Source organism: Nannospalax galili, unplaced genomic scaffold, assembly GCF_000622305.1.
Source record: "Nannospalax galili isolate Female #2095 unplaced genomic scaffold, S.galili_v1.0 scaffold281, whole genome shotgun sequence".
NCBI classification, from domain to species: Eukaryota; Metazoa; Chordata; class Mammalia; order Rodentia; family Spalacidae; genus Nannospalax; species Nannospalax galili.
The window spans coordinates 3,003,235-3,028,344 of record NW_008349068.1 but is presented as its reverse complement, the minus strand read 5'-3'; the positions used below and the strand labels follow the sequence as shown (position 1 = coordinate 3,028,344).

The following is a 25,110-nucleotide window of genomic DNA, read 5'->3' as shown; positions in this document are numbered from 1 at the left end:
GATGATTTACCTAGGCAGGAGAATAAAATGGAATTAAGTTATCTCTTGAGTTTCTCTCATCTAAAGGTTTAAATCCCCTTGCCACTAAAACAGACAACAAAGAGTGTTTTTTTTTTTCTACAGGACTCATGACTACAGGAAAATACACAAATCCCTTTGTAGATATGGTATCTCTCTCTTTATTCCCCCCCCCATCTTTATCTGTCTCCCAGTCCCTCTGAATTTCTTAAGACAGCCTACCGATGTAATTAGATGGGAGAATTACATGGAGTTACATGGGGTGAGGTGCTGGCCCTCTGGGATCTCTGGGTTTCAAGAAGGTGCCAGGGTTGAGAGGCAGAACAAGTGGGATTGTGTGTGATAAAATCTCAGGTGATTTTCTCAATCAGAAGATAAAATGCATTGTTAAGCAAGACATCCACTGTGAAGCTTGCATGAAAAGAGTTGCGATTGCAACATTGCATATTTAAAAAGAAATGGCCAAAAATAACTGTTGAACAATTGCTCTTTAACCTTGGTAAGAGGAGAGCAATCTGTGGCTTGTTGTTTCCCACTTTGCGGGCAAGCTGGAGTTACTGGGTGGAGGAAGACCTTGGTCAGGTTGAGGAGCTTAGGGTCAGCTGGTAGCTAGGCTCTGGTTAGCAGGACTGGTCCCGTTATTGCACCATGTACCTGGAAGTGGGTCTTTCATTAGGAGGGTTGTTGCAATACAAAAAAGTACTACCTCTCATTGGTTCCTCCAGGGAATGGGAATATTTCTGCAGTGATCAGGCAGTCAATCTGTCACAATGTCATGAGTAAATAACCCGAGGGTCCCTCCTGAGTGAGCACAAGGCACCCTCTTGCACCACAGAGACTCTGGTTCCATTTTGCCTTCAGAGAGCCCCAGCTGAAGCCACACCTCCAATTGGGAAATTTGACCTCTCACCTTCTACTCAAAAAGGGATTCAGAGAGTCTGTATAGGAGTAGAGGAACTCAGTCCAGCTTGTTACCTGGACTTTCTTGAGCCAACCCGCACTCTCAGGCATTACACTAAGACTCTCTGGACACAAAGAATGAGGCTGAAGAGACACTTTACCTGGGCAGGGAGGACAGGGACCACAAGGTCCCCATCATCTCAGGCTTTCCTACTTCCTGACTAGACCATCTCCTAAGGAGGTGGTAGAAGTTGTCTGACCAAGAAAGAAAGTTAAATGGTTTTTTAATTTTTTTATTTTATGTATATGAGTGTTATGTCTATAGGTGTGTAAATGCATCTGTGTCATGCAGTGCTGGCGGAGGACAGAAGAGGGTGTCAGATTCCCCTGGAACTGGAGTTACAGATGGTTGTTAGACACCATGTGGGTGCTGGGATTCAAACCTGCAAGAACAGCCAATGTTCTTAACCACTGAGCCATCTCTCCAGCCTCAAGAAAGTTAAATAACTATGGTCAGGAACCATTTTGCAGGAAGAGGGTTCTCATCAACAAGTCAACCTTTGCTGCTCTACCTTATAGTACTCACAGGGGAGGAGATGGAGGTCAGCCATGTTCATGATTGTGCCCTGCAGAGGCATCCCACAGCCCCCTTCTTGCTGTTTTATGTGCAGCTCTCTGCCTGGACCAGTAGCTATGCACACCCCCCTCTAGTGACTTCTCCAAGATCAGTGCAGCATTGCCTTTTCCAGGGAGCCTGAGTCCCCAGCCTAGGCTGCATCTGGGTGCTGTGGACTCATTCAATAGGCCCTCATCATGTCCCAGCCAGGGCACACATGGTGGGTGAGGAGGAGGCAGAAAACATGAAAGAATGAAGACTGAAAAGCAGGGTAACTGGCTTCAAATCCTTTCCCAGCCTCTTCAGAGACTGGGATCCAAGGCCAGTTGCTTAAGTCCTCTAAGGCCAAGTTTCTTTTTCTGTAAGGTGGAAGAAGGGCAACCACCCCACAGGTTTTCATGTCAGGATTAAATGAGACAATGACTATAAAGTGCTCAGTCCAGTGCCAGGCTCAAGGATGCTGCTCCAGCTCACCTGTCCTTTTATCCCCCTCTTCCTCCTGAGCCCTAAGGTCCACCAGATCAAAGAGTAGAGTTTTCTAACCCCCATAATCCCAAAGCTGCCATCAAACTTGACACATAGTAGGTCTGTACACAACCTGCTGAGCATCCTCCAGGACTAGGTGCTGCGGTTCAGAGATGGGATGGGTAGTCTGTACCACTGGAGAGCTTACCCACTTATGTTCTCTGCCTCCTCCTCATCCACAGAACATAGGTGACCACACAGTAAATCAAGAAGCAAGAAGCCCACAGGGGTGAGGAAGCAGGAAAGAAGGGACAGTCTGAGCACCGGGGGCTCAGGGGTGCTTGTGGAGGTGGAAGGTTGTTTGGGTGTTTACTGGGTGCAGGCAAACACTGGTGGTTGGATGGGGAGGGGCCAGATTATTGAGGTCTGGTTTCTTTCCTCTGTTTACCACTGTTAATTTGTCAACTTGGGAAGAGGCTACTTGCCTTAAGACACAGTCACCTACTGTGAGATAAAGAGACATATCTTCTAAGACTTAGAGGGCCCCTCTACAGCAAGTAAACACAAGAGCATCTTGTTTATTTAGAACACTTGGCCAAAAGCCAAATACCCAAAACCTTAAATATCCGGAATGTTAGGGGGTTGGGGAGATCAAAAGAAAAGCTGATATGATGTGCATCTAAACCAAAGCCGAGAACCGTGTGTGCTGTCTCATGCTCAGTTGAGTCAATCTACAGACAGTCCTTTTGTGACCTTGGCTGAACGAAGCAAACTAGAAATGCTGGCCTTGGTTTGCACTGGCTTAAGGCAAAGCTTGGCCCCCAGGACCTAAATGTTTTAATAGACAGCAGGACCTCCTAGAGCAGAATTGATACATGTAAAAACAAGTTAGAAGAAGGAGGTGTGGAAGCAGGCCCAGTGACAACAGGAAGTGAGCAAGCGCAAGAGTACTGATGGAGTGGCTGGGCATAGTGGCACATGCCTTTGATCCCTGCACTCAGGAGGCAGAGGCAGGCAGATCTCTGTGAGTTCCAGGCCAGCTTGGTCTACATAGTAAGTTCCAGGCCAGCTGGGGTTACAGGAAGACCCTGTCTTTTTTTTTTTTTTTAAAAAAAAAAAAAAAAAAAAAAAAAAAAAAAAAAACCCAAAAAAACAAAAACAAAAAACAAAAAACAAAAGTACTGACAGAAAACTGTTCCAAGTTTTTCCATGACATAGTGCAAAGACATTAGCACACTTTCTAACTTAATGTACAGCGACATAAGGCACAACAATCATGCAAAGCGGTTGTTATTATCATGCTTTTGTGGAAGGTGTAAACTGAGGCTTAGAAATTCAAAAGGTCAATCAGAGTCAAATCTATGAAATTAAAAAAAAATTTAATTGCATGTGTATGAGTGTTTTGCATGCATGTATGTAAATGTATCCATGTGCAATGTCCGAAGAGGCCAAAAGAGGGCATTGGTCCCCTGGAACTGGAGTTATAGATGGTTATTAGCTACCATGTGTGCTGGGGGACCCTGATGCTAAGGTTATAGTCCACCATGTCCGGATAGCTCTAAGGGACTGGGCGCTATATGGAAGGACTCCCTTTCTCAGCGGGGGCCTCCTGCTCTCTGCCTGACTTGCCTGGAAAGTGCCACCAAGCACAGATGCCTGACCTTATTTGGAACATGACCTTTGGCATAGTTACCTGTAATAAAACTGCCCCCAGGTTTTTTCTATATGATAACTAGGCATTGCCCTATAGTCAGATGATAGGATCCCCCTACCACATGTAAATAAAGCATACTATGAACACCTATCGGCTGAAGCTTTGGCAGCTGCCTCCACACTATATTTTCCCTGACCCCCCACTGAATAAACGGAGCTGTATCCCTGAATCTGACTCCCTGGATCCGTTGTGCTCACTGGCCGTCCTGAACCCGTTAGTCGCTTCTGCTCCCTTTGTCCTTGTGGATTGGTGGCCAACGGCCCTTGAGGGGAGGGAGAGACCCACACATGTGGGTGCTGGAAACTGAACCCAGGCCCTCTACAAGAGCAGTCAGTGCTCCTAACTGCTGAGCCATCTCTCCAGCCCCCAAACTCAAATCTAAAGCAGATCCAAATATAGCATTACCTGGCCTCATTTGAAAAGTGAAGTTTAGAAATGCAGTTTTGAACCATCATAGGTAAAAAAATGACTCCACTGAAGTGTTGGTTTTAGGAAGACATGGGAGAATGGCATGTGATTTAGAATGTTCTTTACTGAAAACTCTTTAAAAAATACTTTATTATTTTTATTTTATGTGTATGCGTGTATTGCCTGCATGTAGGTAAGTGCACCTGTGTCATGCAATGCCCGCGGAGGTCAGAAGAGGCCATCGAATCCCCTGGGACTGGAGTTATGGACAGTTGTTAGCTGCCATGTGGGTGCTGGGATTCGAACCCATGTCTTCTGCAAGAGCAGTCACTGTTCTTAACCGCTGCACTATCTCTTCAGCCCCCCTGAAAACTCTTTTAAAAAAGAACTTCTAGAACTTTAAAGGCATATCTTTTAGCATCTGGAAACTTCACCCATGTGGAACACTGTTCTTCGACAGCTCATTTTGAGATGAACAAGTTAACTTTGCTCGGAATTTATGTAGATTTACTCGTGAGGCCTTTGGCTTGAGGAATATCCTTTCACTTTCACCTCATCTTTGTGGCTTTTGGACTTCTTGAAAATACTTTTCAAGATACCTAACAATGACCAGTTCTTTAAAGGGCCTAGGCTCTTAGGCTCTTGATTTTGGTTTCCTTTGCTTGGGCCTGTGTGTGTGTGTGTGTGTGTGTGTGTGTGTGTGTGTGTGTTGCCTGCTTGAGGATTCATGAATAAGCTATGTAGGATGGCATGTTGGTGTTTTGAAAAATACACACAGTTCAAACTTCAGAAATGGAAAAACACTCAGTCTTGTGTGTGTGTTTCTAAAACCATAACATCAAACCCTCTGGCTGATGACTCAAGAGAAAGGCCTTTCTCTGTCTGCCGAGGCAGCAGCCTTCTGGTATCCTCTGCTCCCGGGGGGATGGAAGTAGCTTCTCTCTGTTTGCCCAGACAGCCTTGAGCCCTGTCCTTTTATCCACCAACAGGCACCTGGCAGTGCCACAGAGGCCTCTGTTTCTGCCTGTCGCTGCTACCCAGTCCCCAGGACAGCATCTTGGTGCTTAGGGTTTGGCTCCCTGTGGATGGCCCAAGGGAGGAGTCAGGAGAAGCTACCAGGAAGGGTGGCCTTGAACTGTGCTGGCACAAGCAACATCTGAGGCTTGTGAGTGAAATTTTCCAAGCAGACAGCAAGCTTTAGTGGAACAAAATGAATAAGCAGTGATCAGAAAAAGATCTGTCTGGGGTTTGCTCAGCAGCAGCCTCAACCTTTGGGATGGAGATTTCAAGGGACAGTGAAGCAAGGGCTTGGGTGCCATGGGCCAGGACAGGCCCTGGTCTCAGGTCAGGGGACAGTTTGTTGGTTAATCCGGTGCACAGAAAGCAGAAGAGAAAACACCACGTGGGCAGGCACATAGGCTTCCTTTTCTTTCATTTCCCCTTTCTGCTAAGAGCTGCTTTGTTGCTTGTTCATATCAGGGTAGTTGAGGCAGTTTTGGGAAATATCCATCTGATAAGTCTTAGGAGCCCAGTCCAGCTGAACTTGTCTCCAAGATTCAAAGAGAGGCTGATCTCCTTTGATAGTGCTCTGCAAACCCAGGAGCTCTTTGGAACAAAAACATAGTGCACAATGTGGAAGAGAGGGAGTCAGAGAGATTGCAAGAACAAGACGGAACTTCTAGGATGTAATAAGATGAAGTGCTCCTTTCCCGAGAAAGTGAAGCAAGACATGGGGAGAAGCAAGGCCCTTATTCTGCATGCAAATGAGCATGAGTGAGAGGCTGAGAGACCAGATATGGCCTTCTAAATGTAAAAATTAATGAGACAGAATGGGGAGTAGAGGAGCAGTGCGGGGTGGGTGAGGAGCATTAAAAGAACAAAGTTAAGTGGCTGAGGCTTAACCCTAGCAGAGTCTCTCTGACAATTTGGTGCTGAGGGAAACAGATTCCAGAAGGATTTCTTCCTGACCTCCTCGACCTTTTAGGTTGAAACCTACAGCATAGATGAGGAGTGAGGAGGAAAACAGGAAGCTTCTTAGGAAGGCGGAGAAGCTGGGAGATAGCCTGTTCGGGGCCTGCTTCCTCTCCTCTGCTTCCAAGCAACTGTGAGGGTCTGTCCCTGCTGCTGACAGAAGCTCCAGATCAAGGTCTCCCCTACCCTGGGGGCTGGGTCCTGGGGTTGAAACTTTTCTGACAGTTTAGTGCTTACCAATATGTTTGAAGCCTTGTTCACCTGCATCCAAGTTCAACCTTCCAGAAAGCTGGGCCTTTTTCCCTTTGTCACCGTGAATACCCATAAAATGGCCTCTTAGCAATTTCCTCTCAAGATCTGCTGGTATCAGCAGAACCGAATTTGGCCCTCTATCCAGAGAGGTGCTTAGTCAAATTTCTCTGAGCTCAGGCTCAAGTACTCTGTGCATTACACTTCAGTTTATACCAATCTTCTGCAGCCCAGCCAAAGGTACCAGAATTCAAAATGCCTTTTAAAGACGCTCTTCTAGCCCAAATTCTTGATAAAGTTCTCTGTCAGAGAAGTGGAAGCCAGGGGATGCTGAGTCAATGTGTCCAGTGTGGGCACATAACACAAAGGGGAACTGATGCATTTTGCCATCCAGGCAACCAAGACTGGCCCTGGAATTAGAAACGCCATCCTGTGACTCGTGGTCACATGCAGTATCCATCCAGAAAACCCTTTGGTTTTCAACAGACTACCTCCTGTTAGAAGGAAACCATTCTGTAGGTGCAAAGTGGTCCTGGGAGGATAATAATGACTACAGCTCACTGGGCCTCAGAGTCTAGTATTAGTTACAGAAATGCCTCCTTTCCTTCATAAGGAAGTGCCGGCCTGGACCCAAGCCTGCTCTGCAATGGAGGCCAGGAGTGTTGCCTGCTCTGTTATACCTGTCCCACCAGCTGTCCCCTTATTAACTATTCTGGACTCATGATGCCTCTGTCCCAGGAATGCTCAGACTGCTTATTAATCATGTGGAACACTGAACACTTATTAAAATTTGCGTCACAAAGAACAGTGAATTCATAGGCACATTCTTTTCTGCTCTGAAAACTTTCACTTTTGATTCAATGAAGAAAGCATTTAAGATAGAAGCCCAGAGACTGCACACTCATCTGCATCTTGCATCTTATAACCCGACCTGCTTCAATACCTAAACACTGCATTTTGAAGGCTTTCACAAACGTCTAAATGTCCACTTGGCAGCTCCTAAACCACACATTGCCAAGGTGGCTGAATAGATGTCTTGCTGAAAGACCAGCTGCGACACCTTGAGCGAATAATTTAACCTCTCTGTGCCTTCAGTGTTCTCATCTGCAAAATGGAGATCATGATGGTACCAACTGCCCCAGGCCATGGTGAGAACTGATTGGCTTAATGTATGTAAAGCAATTGGAACAGTGTTTGTAGAATAAATCCATACCAGCAGCTTTGAGAATACCTGGACAGCTTAGACATCAAGAATCAGTATGAGATGCTTAGGCTTGCTATTATAGACTCAGCATTTTTGGGGGGTGGAGGGTTGAGACATGGTCTCCCCAGCTGGCCTGGAGCTTGACCAGGCTGGCCTTGATCTCAGAGACCCATGTGCCTCTGCCTCCTGAGGGCTGGGACTAAAGGGATGTACCACCATGCCCCAAGACTCAACATTTTTTACTCTAAGAAAACGAACTATCCCTTTGGAAAACAGCAGGCCATCTCCATTTGGGATCCAGCTACTATTTTTTAAGGAAGCTGGTAGGGCTCCCCAGTGAGACAGGAGTGGAAATAGGGAGCTTTCCAAGAGAAGGTAAGTTGCAGAGCCAAGAGGTAGGGTTTTTCTGTCTACTTTCTGCCCCCATAGAAACTCTACTGCCAACTTCTGCAAACAGGGCACCACTGTTCCTTATACATCTCTCCAGAAAGCTCTATCCCTATACTGTAGGATCACCTCTACTGAAATATGCCACCTTGATGTGTCCCTCTGGGAATGGGACTCATGAATACCCTTCAGTGACAGAAGGGACAGGAGTGTGTGGGTGTGACCACTGGTGTGTGTGCTTACTTGCAGTCATGCTTCTCAATTTCGAAGTGAGGGTTGAAGTTGAGGACAATCTTCTGATTGGGTTCAGGTGCATAGACAACCCATTCGCAGTTCTGGTGGGAGGGGTAGTCCTGGGGATAACCTGGGGAGGTGATGTAGCCAGCATCTTTGGAATTCAAACGGCCTCCACAGGGTGGGTCTGGAAGAGAAGGCAATACCAAAGAACTTCAGATGTGCTACGACAGCCTTTCTCCTCCTGCTCTCCTAGTGGCTGATCACAAGTATTTTACAGACCTTTTATGGCAGTCCAGGAGACTAACCTACTTACTCATTCAGTGGAAGAGATTATTTCAGCACATCCCTCCCCCACCTACCCAACCACACACACACACACACACACACACACACACACACACACACACATGAGCGCAAGTATTCCAGAAAATGGTCATAAATATTCTAATTACATGGTTAGAGATTATAAAAACAAGAAGACTGCACACTTAACAAGCCTCCCCTGCCTTTTCCTGTCTTCCTTTCTTGGCCCATCTTCCTCTTCTGCAAGCCTCCCATCTCTATCTTTATCTCATAAATCCTTCACTTTATTCGGTGTCTCCCAGCCCAGCCCAGGGAGCCAGCAGCCAGGCTCTGGGAACTGACAATCGTGGTTTTGTGGTACCGACCCACTAGCAAGCCTGGCAACAATTACATGTGGTGCAAGGAAGCACTTTCAGCTTTGGGCCAGAACAGGCCCTAGAGGCTGATTTCAGCTTCTTCTTCTTTTTTTAAAAATAGAAAAAAGCAACCCCTCCCCAAACATTTAATTCCACACACACCACAAATTTGATTTATTATGTCATTATACACCCAGTGGAAAATAATCTGTATTGGAGAATCTGCTGGCTCTGACCTCAGGATTTCCACAAAGGTGCTTTGTGTTGAATGGACTCCTTTGCTTTTCTGTGCTTTCTGCCCAGTGTCCCTCCTGCCTGGTCACCACCACCAGAGTGTGCTGCTGCTTCTTTGTCCAGCTGCTTAAAAGGCAGAGGCAGGGCAGGAGTAGGCTCCCCCCTCCAACAGCGCCTGGCTGGAGGTAAACAGCCTCAGTGGGCCAGGAGGAAAGGGACGACCTTCAAAGGCAGAAAAGGTGGGCGATGACATTTGAAGCATCTCATTTATCCAGGAGGGATGTTCTGCAATCCCTAGCAGGGGTTCTTGGGAAATAGGGGGCTTTGCTTAATACCACAGTTAGAACAGAGAGGCGCAAGAAGCATGGAAATATTCTGAAGCCTTTTGGAGACCTTCATGAGCTGTGCATGTCTCTGAGCATCAATCATGATTTAATATCGCCATCTGCATGGACCAGCATGGGCCCGTGAATTATGTATTACAGCTCAGCAGCCACCCTCCAGGACAGGGGTCTTTCTCCTATGTTCCCTGAAAGAGGGAATGGGTCATGCATTTTTAACTCTACAGGTGCACTTTACCATCCCCTGTGTCTGTTGGCATTACTGTCTTCCAGACCTCGGCTGCAGATTGCCAGCCTGACAGGCTTTAAATGCATAAATGATAGGCATGCTGCACAATGGTGGTGGGGACACAAATCCACACAAGTGGCCTTTTCGGCATCTAGTCTCCAAGTGCTCCAAGAGCTCCAACTGTGCTGGGTTGAACTGCCCAGAATCTAATGGATTCAGGTCCATTTCCTACTGGGTGGAAAACAAAAGCGAGCCATTTCCTCAGGCTAACAGACACCATATCATCCTCTACCTAATGACCCCGCATCCTTCCTAGTCCTGGAGGACAATGGGCCCATCCCTCTACCCAGATGCAGACCCACCCCCACTACCCCCTGCTTCTGCAGCCAATGCCTGCAGGCCTAGCATGCGCCCAACAGCACTCCCCCCCCCATACCTGGCACCAGTATCTTCCAGCTGGTCCTATGGTGGACCCTTGGTTCTGGCTTATGCTTGTGAAGGGGGGTTAGGAGAGGCCCTCTGAGAAGGCAGAGGGGTGGGTACTTAGATCACCAGTTCTTTTGCCACATGCAGAAGAAGGAATGTTTTGTTGGGTCCAGCCCCTCTGCCAGTTATTTTTGCAGAAGACTGCAACCCTGCTGCCACCTTACCCGAAACCTACACTTTGTGCCTTGGAACTTATCAGAGGAAACCTGGCCTGAGCTCCTGTTTCGAAACCCTACCGTTTCCCCATCATCCAAGATCACTCCCCTTTCCCTGTTTTCCTCCAATTACTCTTGAAAGAAGATTTTCTCCCTCAATTCCCTGAACTCCAGGCTTGAGCTTTCAGTAATTAGACCACGCACACAGATCAGCAATGAAGAAAGGAAAGAAACTTCCTTCCAGGAAGCTTTCATGTCTTATCTATACCAGGCATAATTATTGCCCTACAAAACTTGTTTACCTGTATAGTATATTCCATAGCCTACACTTCTGTTGTTGAAATTTATTAACCAAAAGAAAAAGGAAAAATCCACTTTTTTTTCCCCCTCCTGTCCTTTCTTTAGCTGAAAAAAACTCTAATCACTTGAGGGTTTTTTTTTTTTTTAATATTGAAGACTTATTAAAACATCTCCCTCAGTTGTGTATGGTTAACCTTTCAATACTCAGATATTTATAAACCCACATCCTTGCTTAGACTGCACTCACATTCAGAAACACACACAAGCATAGACACCGAACATACATCAATTACATATACATATCAGTAATTCACACTTCAGTCCTGTACACACGTTCACACCCTCTCATGAAATATCACACATCATTTGCACAGATATATATCCACAAAGATAAATACTGAATTTCTGTCCTTATTTTTCTTGGAGGGAACAGAATCCTTGAAAGACATCAATAAAAACTGTAAAGAAAACACTCAGTCCTCCTACATCTCTCCTCGATAACTGATCTTTTCATTTCAAGGGTTGAGGGACTTACATTTCTTAAATACAAACATGCCCCAATAGGAATTAGCTAGAATTTCTTATGAAGAGCTAGACCATCCATTACTTTGTAGGCCTTTATTGTGCTCCAAAACGAACTTCATAAATCCTTTTTGTCTTGTCTCAGGAGTCAAACCAAGTGGAGGGAGAGTTGAACTCAAGGGCAAACCCCTTAAGGGCAATCTCTACCCAGAGCAGGGAAACAGACCCCAAGGAAGTTGGAGCAACTGAGCCTGTTTGGTGAGTTGACAAGGGACTTCATTCTACAACTATTTTGTGAGCACCTTTCACCTGGGGCAAATTTATTTTCCCAAAGAGAAGCAGCAAAACTCAGTCTTCCAGTGTTCCTGGCAATTTTCAGTCACTTCTGGGCAGGAAGACTGAGCGGTGAGCTGGACAGGTCAGAGGCCGGACAGACAGAGGGTGAGAGGCGTGATGAGACACCTCTGCACAGAACTTCAAGTGAAGCAGAGGCTAACTTCTGAAGTCACCAAGTTTTGATTTCCCCTCACAGGGAGTACATAGGTATTTTTATTTGAAATACCAAATATCAAATGTTTTTAAAAATATCACCACATTCCTTGTGTTGTTGTAGCCTAACAGCCTAGGCCCTGCCTAGGGGTATCAGGGCCCCCAAACGATAAAGGGATTTCTTACCCATTCAGGTAGGCCCTCCTAGAGAACCAAATTTAAGACAGATTGCTAGCTCTTTGGTAACATTTGATTTTGAGGAGATACTAAGAAGGGGTTGAAGAAGAATTCCTACCTGGTCTGCCTTCCAGGAAAATGTAACTGGAGTTGTTTTAAAGAAATACTGTATGGCCTGAATTTGATAATATTTATTTAAACCTAGGGCTGCTTATGGTCAGGACTTTGAAATACTTTATTGTATTTTAAATTTTATGTGTATGAGTGTTTTTCCTGCATGTACATAAGTGTGCCTGCGTTGTGCAATGCCCAAGGAGGTTAGAGGAGGGCGTTGGATCCCCTGGAACTGGAGTTACAGATGGTTGTTAGCCATCATATCGGTGCTGGGAATCGAACCCAGGACCTCTGCAAGAGCAGCTAGTGCTCTTAACCTTTGAGCCATCTCTCCAGTCCTGAGAGGACATGTTTTTTAATTAAAAATATTTTCTTCATTATTTTAATTTTATGTGTATGAGTGTATTGCCTGCATGAATGTAAATTCATCTGTGTCATGCAATGCCTGTGGAGATCAGAAGAGGGCGTTGGGTCCCCTGGAACTGGAGTTATGGATGGTTGTTAGCTGCTATGTAGGTGCTGGGAATAGAACCCAGGTCCTCTGCAAGAACAGCCAGTGCTCTTAACCTCTGAGCCATCTTTGCGGCTCCTGAGAGGACTTCTAAATAAGCAGAATTCTGATGGCGTGCTTCAATAGCCAGAGTCATGTTACCACTCAATAGATAGAGCTCAATCAGATAGAGCCCTTGGTTTGGTTGAACTAAAGTTATGACGAGGAACATTTGATGGCTCACCTGCTGTGGAATTCAGGAGGCAACTGTGAAAGAGGGGTTTGTGTATGTGTGTGTGTGTGTGTGTGTGTGTGTGTGTGTGTGTGGCTACCAGCCGAAGGTGGGTCTTGATATTGGCCAAAAGAGGGGAGAAATACCTGGTTCTTACTTGAGTGGGGCCCTCCTGGGTCTTACCTTTGTACATGTAATTCAATGAATGGATTACATTAGGTGCATAGTTGTCACATTTATTTATTTATTTTTTTTAAGAAGTAGTACTTCATTCCCCCGAGTGGAAACTCTACCCAGACTTCCAATGTGTACCATGAAAGTGGAAAAGGAGCTCATCTTAGATGCTCTAAGGAAAGAAGCCGGAAGTCTAAGAAAGCTACTATGGCCCCCAAGCTCTCCCTCTCATCTCCCAGGGGCTTCTCTGCTGGTACGCTGGGGGCTCCTGGATCTGTGTAAAACTCGCTGAGCTGGAGCTCTTGTGACTTTAACATGCCATGGAAGAGAGAGAGAGAGGATTAGAGATATCTGTTTCTTATGTTTGTAATCCCTGCTTCTCTGTAGTTTCCCTTTCTGTGGTTTCATTTATCTGTGGTCCAAGGGCATTGCAGTACGATGATCCTCTTTCTGACACATGGTCAGAAGACCAACAGCAGCCTAACACTACATCACCATGCTAAGAAAGTCATCTCATTCCATGCTACCACAGAGCACCCTCAAAAGATGGGGAAGAGTGCATTCCATATGGTTAGACATTGAGAGACACATATTACATCCATATAACTTTTATTGTGGCATATTATTATAGCTGTAATGTTTTATTATTAGCCATTGTTGATCTCTTAGTATCCTTAATTTATAAACTAAACTTCATCACAGGAACACATGCATAGGAAAAAATATAGTCTATATTGAGTTGGGTACTATCCATGGTTTCAGGTGTCTGCTGGCAGGTGGTAGAGAACTATTCTTCACAGGTAGAGAAAGGCTACTGTATCTGAGGATATTTGATGGAGAAAAGCAGTCAGTCTCACTTCCCTTCAACTTATTCTTTACTCATAGCATAATCCTACCCTGCCCCTAATCCCACAGTATTATTTTTGTTTAATTATTCATAGTAAGGCAAAGAAGATTCCTTCACCTACTTAAAAAGAGAGAAAGTTACCACCTCGCCTCTCAGCTCCTCGTTTCAGTGCACCTGACTGGAAGCGGTGATGGGTAAGGATGAAGAGCCTCTTAATTAAAGCTAGTCTCCACTGGCGAGCTGTGTGACCTTGGGTCAGTCAGTCCACCATGCTGGGACATTGTTTGCTTTCTCATCCAAAAAGCCAGCTCCAAAATTCAAGCCCTATATCACAAGGCAGGGGAAAATTTCCTAAAACCTATAGACTGACCCAAAAAGTCAAAAGATTCTCTTCCTTCCTAGACAATCAGATATGTATTCCAGGTGTTACTCTAGTTTATTTACTTGGTTAGGTTGAAGCAAAACTCTAGGATCTTCAGATGAACATGTCTGTCTTGCATTATGGAGAGTTTAAATGTCTCTTTTAATCATATTAGCTCTACTGATGTGAGTTTCTTACCTGGGTCTGCAGCTGCATATTTATAAATATTATGGATACGTAGTTCTGAGCCTGAGCACATAAAAAGGAAGACCAAAAACAATGTCCCCAAATCCTTCACTCAGATAATTTAAGTCCTTTGCTTGGGGTTTTAACCAAATTTTGTTCACCAATTCAGGATAAGCTGCTTTTGAAGAGTTATCTCTGTGAGCTGAGGCTGGATTTTGTTTTATTCAAAGTGACTTCAGCCTGTCACAAGGCAGTCTCATAAAATCCATATCTTGGCTTAAGCTGGGAAGAAATGAGCCAATCCATCAGCCCAGGAATGCAGCTGTTTGACCACTTCCTAAGGCAACTAGGAGGGCGAGCAATCTATTCAATTTATGGGGCTTGTGGTGGTGAGCAATGCACTCCTGAAGGCACAGCAAATGAGAAACCCTATGAACTTTTGCAGTAATAAAGTTCAAAATCTGAATAAAAGAACCAGCTGAGAGGGGAGAAAACAAGGAACCAGAAACAGGAGAGGAAGTCAGCACATGCGCATGGACAGCAGGAGGTTAGGACTCAAACTCTCCAACACCTCCAACTCACCTGGGATACCACTGAAGATGGGCCGTTGGAACAGCTCTTCCCCTTCAATCTAGATGCTAAAGATGAACCCTCATTTAATTGGTAAAATGTAAGTTTGATGTGATTACTTCCCCTGACCTCAAATCATGCCACCTGTGGTAACCTTGTTATTTGTCTTCTTATATCATAAGCAAATGCAATTCCAATAGGGCAGCCAATATAATATCATTAGTTTTTATTTATGTCCACTCTTTTCCAGCCCTCGTTGCAAATGTAATTTTGATGCCATTGATGAGAGATCCGGGATTACAAATCCTGACCATTTTAACAGACATTTGGGGAAAGAAAGAGAAGAAGAATGATTTTGAGGTTTCTCCAAAAACCAAAGGAAGAAAAAAAGGTAATAAAATATATCTTTTCCAGTTATTTTGATTAACTAAAGCTGAAGTTGAAATGTCAGTGGCTCCCCTTCGATTAGCACATGAAACTTAAACCCCCTGACCTTGCAATTTGGGCTTTGTATTGAGCCCAAGCCACTACTTCTAACTATTGGCAATTATTTCCAACCACATATTCTAATCTGTAGCTGAGTGCTCCAAAGAAACCCAGTGACCATGTCTCTGTTCCCACTTTCCCTTTCCATGAACATTTTTCCTTACTGCAAATCTCACCTATGTACCCCCCTTTCTCACCTCCACACCAGGAGTGGATAATCTTTCCCCTCCCTGAACCTCAAAAGCCGAACTCTTCAGTATCTTCTAAGTAGTTCAAGAGTTCAAATGGTCTTATCTACTCTGCTGGGCCACCAGCCACCTAAGGCCAAGATTCCTTCCTCATCCATCTTTGGCAAGCCTAGAGCTTTCCCCACAAGTCAGGTTCAATGAGATTTAACCAACTAATTAACAAGACTGAACTAAAATAGTACCAAGAGTATCACTAGATATCAAAATTCAGTTTTTTTCACACATCCTAACATATCACCAGCTCTGACCCTTCCTTTCCTATCCCCAACTTTATTAAAGACAGACTTTTAAAGTGGTGAATCGATCATCTGGAATATAATACCTAGGCATAGATCACAGTGGACTTAGTGTAAACTAGATTTCCAAGGACACCCTAACCATAGATAATGGTCAAGTTCAATGGGCATACACATGGTAATTCTAGTAATAGCAAACGTAATATTTTTCTGAGTTTTTTTTTTTTGCTGTTGTTGTTTTGGGTTGTTTTTGTTTTGTTTTTCCTCCTCACTCCAAAGGCAAGTTCCAAATATTTGTTTTTCAGTAGCACTGGCAAATACAAAACTGTAACTTTATCACTAAGCTACTATTGGCATTAGATTTTCTCCTATTTGACTTCAACTCACCTCTCTCTACTAAATCTGTCCTATGTCCTTATCTCTGGCTCCTAATATGCCTTTAAGGCACATCTGTTTCATTTTTTCCCATTTATTCTCACAATTATTATTATCATTTGGCCCAGTAATTTGTAATTCCCTTCATCTTCTTCAAGGACTGGCTCTCTTCAGAACCCAATCTCCACTTATCAGAACATCTTTAGGGGCTGGGAGCAGGGTACCAGGGAGACACACACACACACACACACACACACACACACACACACACACATACTCAGATGGCCAAGAGCCCTATGCACTGCAAGCTACTGGGAGAGGTTTCCTTTTATTCCCAGCCTCTCTCGTTTTTTTCTGGATTAGATCATGACTCTTTTATGAAGACCCAGAGGGAAATGGGATTATTAAGAGTCTTGCTGGGTAAAAGCTATTTTGTCTTTCTGACGACTTTTTTGAGTTCAGCTGCTGAGGGGCCTTAATGCCAGAGAAGAAGTTATTACAAATTCGAGAGCAAGCCTTAAACACAGTGTTCCCTGCTGAGCACACTTTCAGTCATGAAGGATGGAAGGGGAGGGAAAGGAATGGAAAGAAGAGATTTAAAGGGGGGAGAAAAGTGGAAGGAGAGCATGGAAAATAGAACAAGGAGAAAAAAGTGCAAAGGAGAGACATAAGTCAGCCGAGGGTGGAACAGGACATGTCTGTCTCTGAAGAGCAGTGTGATGAGAGAGAATCTACTGCTCATAGACAAAGGTTTGCTGAGGAACAGCTGAAAATGAATAAATCTCACAAAATAAAATAAACTTCCCACAATGGTTAGAGAGTGCTTTTTATAAGCATGAGATGGTTAACTCCACTGTACTTGTTTTCAAGATGAAATGACTTCAGAACAGGCTTAACATGCATCAAACAGTATTCTACGCAATCTCTTATAGCACAGCCACTCTAGGAGTAGTAGGCACAGCTATCAAACACTTGTACAGATAAGGAAACTGAGGCACAGAGTGATTAAGTACTCTGCTGGCACAGAGTACTTAGACCACAGAGTTGGCAGTTGGCTGAGTTGGACTATGCACCCGGGTGGTCTGGCTCTTATTATTCAGAAGCTAAGCAATCTAAAAACAATGCCCTCGAACTCCAGCGACACTTATTTGGTGACATTTAAGGAAGGATAAATATTTTGCCCGCTTGAATACCCCTTTTCTCTGCCCATGCCAGTTATGACCGGTGTGAACAATGAGGGATGTGTTCAAGGCTGGGGTGTGAGCAGGCTGGAAGCACTTAACACCTTCTCCATAGCCTTGCCAGTACACACAATACATACAGGCTCCCTGGCTCCCTGTCATGGGGTGCTCTTTGCTGTGTTCTGGAAGCCCTGGGTGGAGTGTGGGGGAGGGTGGATAGGATGCTAGGTCTACAATCATGTATCACAATATCAGAGATTTTTTTTTGGTCAACACCCATTTCTCGCCTTTCTTCTCAAGCCCTTGCTTCTCTGTCCTAACCGTCATGTTGTTATTGTTCTCCTGGAGAGGAGCAGCATTTTCAGAAATGGGGGATTTATTTTTATAGCACAGCTGGTCTGCCAAAGGTCACATAATTTGGCAATGTTCCCAGTGGTTAAAAATTAATTTCTCCTTATTAATACAACCAGTGTCCCATAGGATAGGATCTCAGTCTTATCTAAACTTGACAGCTTCCTAAACCTTTAGAAGCTTTCTCCTGGGCCAGCCACAGGACAAGGCCAGTTGTCCTGGAATCCAGCCCCGTTAAACCTTGCTTGGGAATGAAACTGTTAAATGCTGGGCCCTGTCTCTTCAAGGCAGGTAAAGTCTTGGAAAATGCTGTAGGAACTTTGGGGGCTCGTGGGGGAAGGGGGGATGGACAGATGTGCAACTTCTGTAGTAACTTCCAGAAATGGGTTAATCAAACTCTTCAAAACTAACAGGAAGTCCATACCTGGAAGGAATGACTAACTTCTGAGATCAAAACACACAACTGCCACTCAAGGTGGCTCCATAGTTTGGCAGGTAATGATCAGATGATAAAATAGATGGCCGAGGATAAAATACCATTGATATGTTCATGTCACCATAAACCCCTGCTCAGAGGTCCTGTCTCCTTAGTTCAAGAAATTTCAAATGTGTTATGCTTATCTAACAACAAAATTACAATAAATTTAGTTAGGGTCCAATTGACTTTCCTTTTTAATTCATGTATCTGGCAATACGGCATACTCTAAAATAGATGAGTTTTCCATAAGCTAAGCAGGGGAGATAGTGGTTATAGACAGAAGAGGGCTGAGAAAACAGAAAACGACATGGATTGGCCGGTTCAAAGTTACTTTCCTTATCTGACTAAGACAGAGGGGGGGAAAGACTTCCTCTCCTACTGACTCAGGTAGCAAAGGTACCTTCTCATTGGTTGCTGTGGCTCTGAAGTTTTTGTTTTTGTTTTTAAACTGCTCAGTTCAGAGTTCAGTCTGATAACCTGCTGCCTACCACTTAACATGTAGGTCTCCATTCGGATTTGGCCTGGTCTGTTAGTTTAGTACAAGGGCCTAATCAGAGATGATGGCTCATCAATTTTACTTTAACATGCTTTGCTCTATCTTTCTACAAAGGAAAATCTCACCTCAGATTTCTAAACTGGATCTTTGGGGAACATATTCTGAAAGCTGTATCTCTAGAATCTGTCAGCTTAGAAATGTCCCATTCATGGTTCACCCCAAGCCAGTTCATTAGTTCATTCTTTTGAGGGCTTAAATGAAGAGCTGAATGTGATGAAAACCAACAGGGGCCTCAGAATCACCATCTAAGCTCCTTTCTCCACTGCCCCCCAGCCCCTCCTTAACTGCTGCTTGCATTCATGCCTCATTGCATATGAACTGGTGTTTGTAGTCCTCACTTTTCCTACACCTACAAGGTAGGAGTTGGCTTTCTGCTGAAGAATGTGGACTTTCCATTGAACAGCAGGGGACTGGAGCCATTTGGTAGACAGCAGGGGTCCTGCTGGAAAGCCCAGCAGCTTCCAGTCCCAGCAGCTTTCAAACCTCACACTTTGCCGGTTGAGATCTCTGTGGACTCTATGGGATGACCAAAAGTCTTCAAACCCAAGGTGCTTTGCATGCTCATAATTCTGATGTTTTCTAGACAAGTAAGGACCTGCCTTGGAGCCCGGGTGGGGTGTTCTCCCCTTTCCACTGTTTTGCACTGTGTGCTCAGTTGGCAACTGGTAACAGCCTCCCTGCCTCCTGTAGGGAAAGGGTGACTGGGCACTTACTTAATGAGGGCAGGAGATCAATCCCTCCGGCTTGGAGCAGGCTGTCTGTGCAGAATCCAGGAGTTGATCTTTTACTTGTAAACTATTATGCTCACACAAGGCCATCCTACATTTGGGGGAGAGAGTCTGAAACACCCATCAAACCCCATTTCGGGCCCTTAGACCATCAGTGATTCTCTTTCAGGATTTGTTTGAACTCGGAGCTGTCTCCCACAGCCAATTTACACCTCTTATCTGATCGTCCATCCCAGACTGAAGGTTGAATTGACCGACTCAGTCCGTGTCTATGGCAATGGTGTTAAAGCCCAACACAGATCAAAGCTCTTCTGGCAAAAGCAGGAAGGGTACGACGGTTAAGGGGTCTGGCTTCTTTTGGCCCCAAGCCGCGTGTCTCAGGGGTAGGGATATTAAGCCTGGGAGTTGCTACTGTCTGAAAACCCCACCGCCTGAACTGAGTGATTTCCTGAGCAAAACCCAAGGCCCCGAGGAGGAGGTTCGGGATCAACTCTAGCGAAGGAGAGTTTCCTGGCCAGGCGCTGCTGGGGAACGGCTAGCGCCAGGGGGCTCTCCTCTGTCAGAAACCGAAAGAAAGGGAGGTGGAGGGAGGGAATCAGGCCGAGAGCCCACGCCAGTAAACCGGAGCGTCCAGCCCGCACCCCTCCAAAAGAAATTCAACCCTAGCCGCAGAAGCTGCGGCACAGATGGGAGGATCCGCTGAGCTGGGTCTGCAAAGCTGGTTCCCGCCCCCCAGCACGCGGAGGTTCCCAGAGGGTCTTCCAGTCCCTTCCACTCTAGCTCTCACACACACAACGCCCACCTCGGGACTTTAGATCGACCCGTGTGCCCCAAACCACCTCTTTCTAGAGACTGGTGGGACAGGAGAGGGGCGCCGCCAGCCCAAGGCGGGGGTTGGGGGCAGTTGTTTAATCAAAACCCAGCCTCTATTAACCTGGCTTGATATTAAAGAGAAATCAAATCGTGAAAATGAAGCATTGGCTGTGAACACCGTATTTTTTCTCCCGTGGACATCAGAATAGCGAGCAAGGCGCAAAGAAGGGGGGTGGGGGCGCAGTACTGCAGAGGTTGCCCAGGAGGACAGCCGCAGCCGCGACTAAACTTTCTGGCACTGGGCAGCGTCAGGGAAATGCCGCAGGCTTCTCCCTGGGGGTGTCCTTAGTCTGGAGGAGGAGGAGACCAGCCTGCGGGAGTCCGAGGCGGCCAACTTCGCGGACGCTGTGGCCTCGGTTTTGCTTTCGCTGGGAATATTTTTGCCTAATAGAATGTTTATGGATTGTTCAGCTCTGTTTCTGCTGCGTAGCCCAAACAAATCGATGCGGCGTTAGAGACCGCGCTAGGGGTGTGGGGAGAGCTAGGGGTGGGGGCACGTCTGCGCCACGTGGATGCCGGCGCGCCGCAAGCTCTTCACCTGTCTGGGCGCTCGGGCCGGTGCTGGGCGCGCAATGCTCCCCGAGGCCGTGCAAGGTGCGCGCACTCCTGCGGCTCCGGCTGGCCACTTCCCGCCCCTCTCCGCCCTCCGCACTGAAATCCCACCCCAGCATCCTGCCACTCAGCCTGCCTAGCGCTGGGATCTATGGCCTGGGGCTCCAGCCCCTTCGAGCCAGTTCTTCTGGGGCTGCGGCGAGCTGAGCCGCGGAGCAGAGCGCGGGGGGCAGGAGGGGGCGCTCGGAGAAGGGCCGACAGAGCTGCCCGGAGTCCGGGCCGGAGGAGGCGGGAGGCTAAGCCGAGATCCTACTCCCGCAAGGCGGCGTGGCTAGGAGAGAGGGAGCCCTCCATCCGCCCGCCAGCTCGGGGGGCGGTGCGCCGCGACCGCTCGGATCTTGGTACAGCTGTACCTTCCGCCTTCTTTCCTAATTCCTTCTCGGAATCGGTACCCGCAGCCACTGTGGTGCGGGGTCCAGCCCACCTCCCGGCAGGCGCACACCGGGTGAGTCAGAGTTCCAGCTTGGCCTCGCCTTAGCCACCCCAGCTAGCTCCCCGAGTGCCAATCGGTTGCTTCGGCTGAAAGCCGTGACTGGCGATTGATGGTCTTTTCGGGGAGAATATCTACTCTGGGCAGGTCCCAGTTCTGGGTCTGTCCCACCCCAGGTCCGAGGTTGTCCGAGGCCTCACCGTGGCTGACCTGCCTCGCACTCCGCGCCTTTGAGCTCTGGAAATGACGCAGCGCGACCAGGGGTTGGGATGGGAGGGGGCTCTGCAGTGAGCGCCGGAGGCAGGTGGCTTAGCCAGAGTGGGTCCAAGCGGGTGTTTCACACACACGTTCACATGCTCCACTCAGCGCTCAGGGACAGATGTGCGAACATCTGGGAAAGGAGATGGCCCCTGAATCTTCACAACCCCTTCAGCTCGGCACATTACAGGGAATCTGAAGTTGTTTGTGGATGCGTCCGGGTGTGTGGTGTGTGTGCCCGTGTGCGCGCACTCGCACACAGGGGCCTACCGGTGTCCGCGCCTGAATGCATAATATACCGTGGGCATTCTCATGGCGCGCGCACGCACACACATATAAAGCAAACCACACAAACATACATAATTTACGCAGCATTCAGGTCGGTGGGAGGTATTTTAATTTCACTTCAAGCCGGAATTTAGAATTGAGGCAAGACTGAATGGGAGGCCCAGAATATCTCCCCAGGACAGACCTGTACCCTAGCTTTGGGTCATACTTGCGGGACCTGTAGGGACAGTTAAGCAGAGAAGCGGCAGCAAAGGGTTGGGTTTGGGTAGCAAAGGCATTCCTCTCTCTCCCCAGACCCAAACAAATGCTAACCCCAGATATCTTTCACGTAAAGTGGTTGTGGATGTGTGTTGGAGAAGGGGAAAGAATCGGTGTAGCGGGTGTAAAGCGTCCTCCTCAGGACCGGCTAGCCTCTGTGCAGGGATACCAGGGTGGCTGTAGGGAAGGAGTCCACAGACCTGTCATCTCCAAGTGTCTTGGGGTAAAAGCGGTTCTAGGAGTTTTCTTTTCTTTTTTCTTTTTTTTTTATCCCCCCATTTTCTCTGTAGTTTCCCATCCCCAGTCACCTGTAGCAGCTGGTAAGAGTTTTGTTAGATTCCAGACACTGACTCAGAGGGGAGAGAAGCTCCCTTAGGAGAGTGGTCCCAGGAAGGAAGGACTGGCCCCAGAGAACCTCATTCCCTGAGACCACAGACCCCTTTCGGGGAGGTGTCCCTTGCCACTCTCCACAAAACCTGGCCTCCGGGCACTGAGCTGGGCCTTGCTGTGCTCATCTCCGCAATCTGTCCACACACCGTTTTTGGCAGTGCTTGAGAACAAATTTCACTCAAAAGTTTCTAACCACTTCACAAGAGTGAAAGACCTTCGAGGGCAGTGCAGCTTGTTTTATGTAATAATAAATTTTCAAAAAGAACACATATTTTGCTTTCCCAGGAAACACAGGTATGTAGAGGAGAGTGAGGACCACTAAACTGCCTGGGCCGCTGGCAGCACCCACTGCAAAGCCCCATCTCAGCCACAAGCCAGTGTGCTCCACTAGCTACAACCCTAGGATTCTGAGAATATCCACCCATTCCTCAAAGAATCCACAGCATCTGAAAACCAAAACTAGACTCTTGCTTTTTTCCCAAGCCCTTCAGTTAACATTGCTCAATGTAGCTAAGTGGAGGGAATGCAAATGATTTATATTTCACTGGCTAGGTTGAAGAAACTCAAGGGAGATGTGTTCTGCTTCAAGACAGGAAAAAAATTTCCCCAAAACTGTAATGCAAAGGCTTTGTAGTATTTTTAAACCTTTGATTCAGTCCATATGTGACATCTGAACACCGCCAAATTCTGTTACAACACACACACACACACACACACACACACACACACACTCCTAGCAAGAGAGAAAAGTTGGGTTTAGCAGCCCTGGTGGTGTAAGGGAGGACAGGCTGAGATCTCTCTTTAAATTATTGAGTACTGAGGGAGCCTCCTCCTGAGCCATTCTGCCTGGCCTCCCAGCATTAGTAGTCGGTTTTAAAGGAGAAACCATTTTAAAATGAATAGGAAAAAAAAATTTTTTTGAGGGGCTTACCTGGTTGGCTTCTCACTTCATGTCCTGAAAAGTAGAGAGCTAAGAAAACCCAGGTGAAAGAAAACATATCCATTTTTGAGTGAGAGTCTTTCTCCAGGGCTGGGTTTGTAGGATTATCGTATAATTAGAAGTCTTTGTGTGTTTTTTCCTCCCTTCTTATTTTCTTCCTTTCGGTATCTTCTGCAAAGGTCTCTAATGGTCAGCGTTTCCCTCCTGGGTCCTGGCGGCCCGTCTTCACCTTTATTCTGGCTGGAATCCCCACCTCACTAAGAGGATAGCTCCTGAAATCAGCAAAGCGGGAGCAAGCCGGGACCGGTTTCCTCTTCAAAACCTAAACGCATCTATGTTCTCTCCAGTTCCTCAAAGTGTCATTTCCTTTATCCTTACAACATCACGAGGGTTTCCCGAAAGCCAAGCGTAAAATAATAGTAATGATTTAAAAAATCAAAGCCAAGACTTGCCCTGGGCATCACACGGCCCCCAGGCAGCTGTGTGATCTCAGAGGCGCAAACTGACACGCGTCCCCCGACACCCGGGACACACACGCGGGCGACGACACCGACCGCTGGACAGCGGGAGTGGGAGGCGGCCGCCCCGCTGTGGTCCTCGCCGGGTTCCCCTAGCGGGAGCCTCCCCGGACTACACCCGCCTGGCCAGCCTCTGGAGGGGAGTGTGAGGCAGGAAGCTGCGACGGCGGCGGGTGCTGCTGCGGGTGCGGCAGCGGCTGGGATCCGGCGCGAGTGAGCGAGCCCCTCTCCGAGTTCGCTGGCGCCCGCCCTCACCTCCACCTCGCCCTGCGCGGGGCCGGGTGTCTGCGCGTCGGAGGATGTGCTGGGGGCGGGCTGCAGGCTGCTGCCTCGCTCGCCGGCTCTGCCTCCCCTCCGGCTCCCCCCTCGCCTTTTCAGGCCGAGCAGCATGTGGATGTCAGAGCGGCGGCAGAGCGATCCGATTACGCGCCGGCTCAGGGCCCGCCCCTTCTGTGTTCCTGATTAAAGAGGCAGCCGCGGAGACGCGCGGCTCAGAGCCCAGGGCCGCGGTACCCAGCTCGGGCGGGGTTGCGGCTCACCGCCCCTGCCGCCCGTCTCACGATCAAAGTTAGGGCGGCTCGCACCCCGCAGCCCCTCTCCCACCTCGCGGCTCCTGCCTGCCCTGTGCACCTCCTTGCGGGCTGCGGGTGCGTCACGGCCCGGGGAAGGAGCGCCCTCCCTGGCACCTCCAAGGCGCGCCGCCCCTGCCGGAGGGAAACTCCGCGGAACCCGGGGGGAAAAAAAATCCCCTAAATTCGGTGACTCTGATGCCACACACGCAGAACCCAACACCATGCCACGCGCAATGGCGTTACAAGAGTTGTTGGGTGGCGGACGGTGTTTGAGATTGGGAGCCAACCGGCGGCTCAACCATGTGTTGGCAGAGGCAGCAGTGCGTAGCGGCGACACACATGGGCAGCCCCTGCTGAATCAAATTCCAAATACTCCTTGCGTTTACTATTCACATCCTTTGTTAGGTCCCAGACAGCCTCCTCTGCTCTCTGGGTGAGGATTTACTTAGCCCTGCGCCCTTAACTTGTAACAATCCTAAAATGAGGAACGACGATTTTATTCAGCACAGAATCTCTTCAGGCAGTTAAATCACGCCCTCCACACCTCCAGGTTTCCCCCCAAAGTACTACAGGTACATGAAGGCTTTCCCTCAGAAT

At 47.4% G+C, this 25,110-nt stretch overlaps 1 protein-coding gene across 9 annotated transcripts in view; it reads right to left on the bottom strand.

The window, feature by feature from the left end:
- The window catches only part of Nrp2 (neuropilin 2), a 128,059-nt gene extending 103,703 nt beyond the window's left edge, over window positions 1-24,356 (bottom strand). For 3 of the 9 annotated variants that reach the window (XM_017801381.2, XM_029569973.1, XM_029569974.1), the window contains exons 1-2: window positions 23,415-24,301; window positions 8,176-8,353 (exon numbers count right to left, since the gene is read on the bottom strand). In XM_017801381.2, the coding sequence (XP_017656870.1) occupies window positions 8,176-8,353; window positions 23,415-23,487 (251 nt within the window). In that variant the 5' untranslated portion in view covers window positions 23,488-24,301. Of the gene's footprint in view, window positions 1-8,175; window positions 8,354-23,414 lie in introns of all 9 variants that reach the window. The other 6 variants (XM_017801383.2, XM_008846174.3, XM_029569975.1 and 3 more) reach the window with 4 other exon arrangements.
- Window positions 24,357-25,110: the final 754 nt, after the last annotated feature.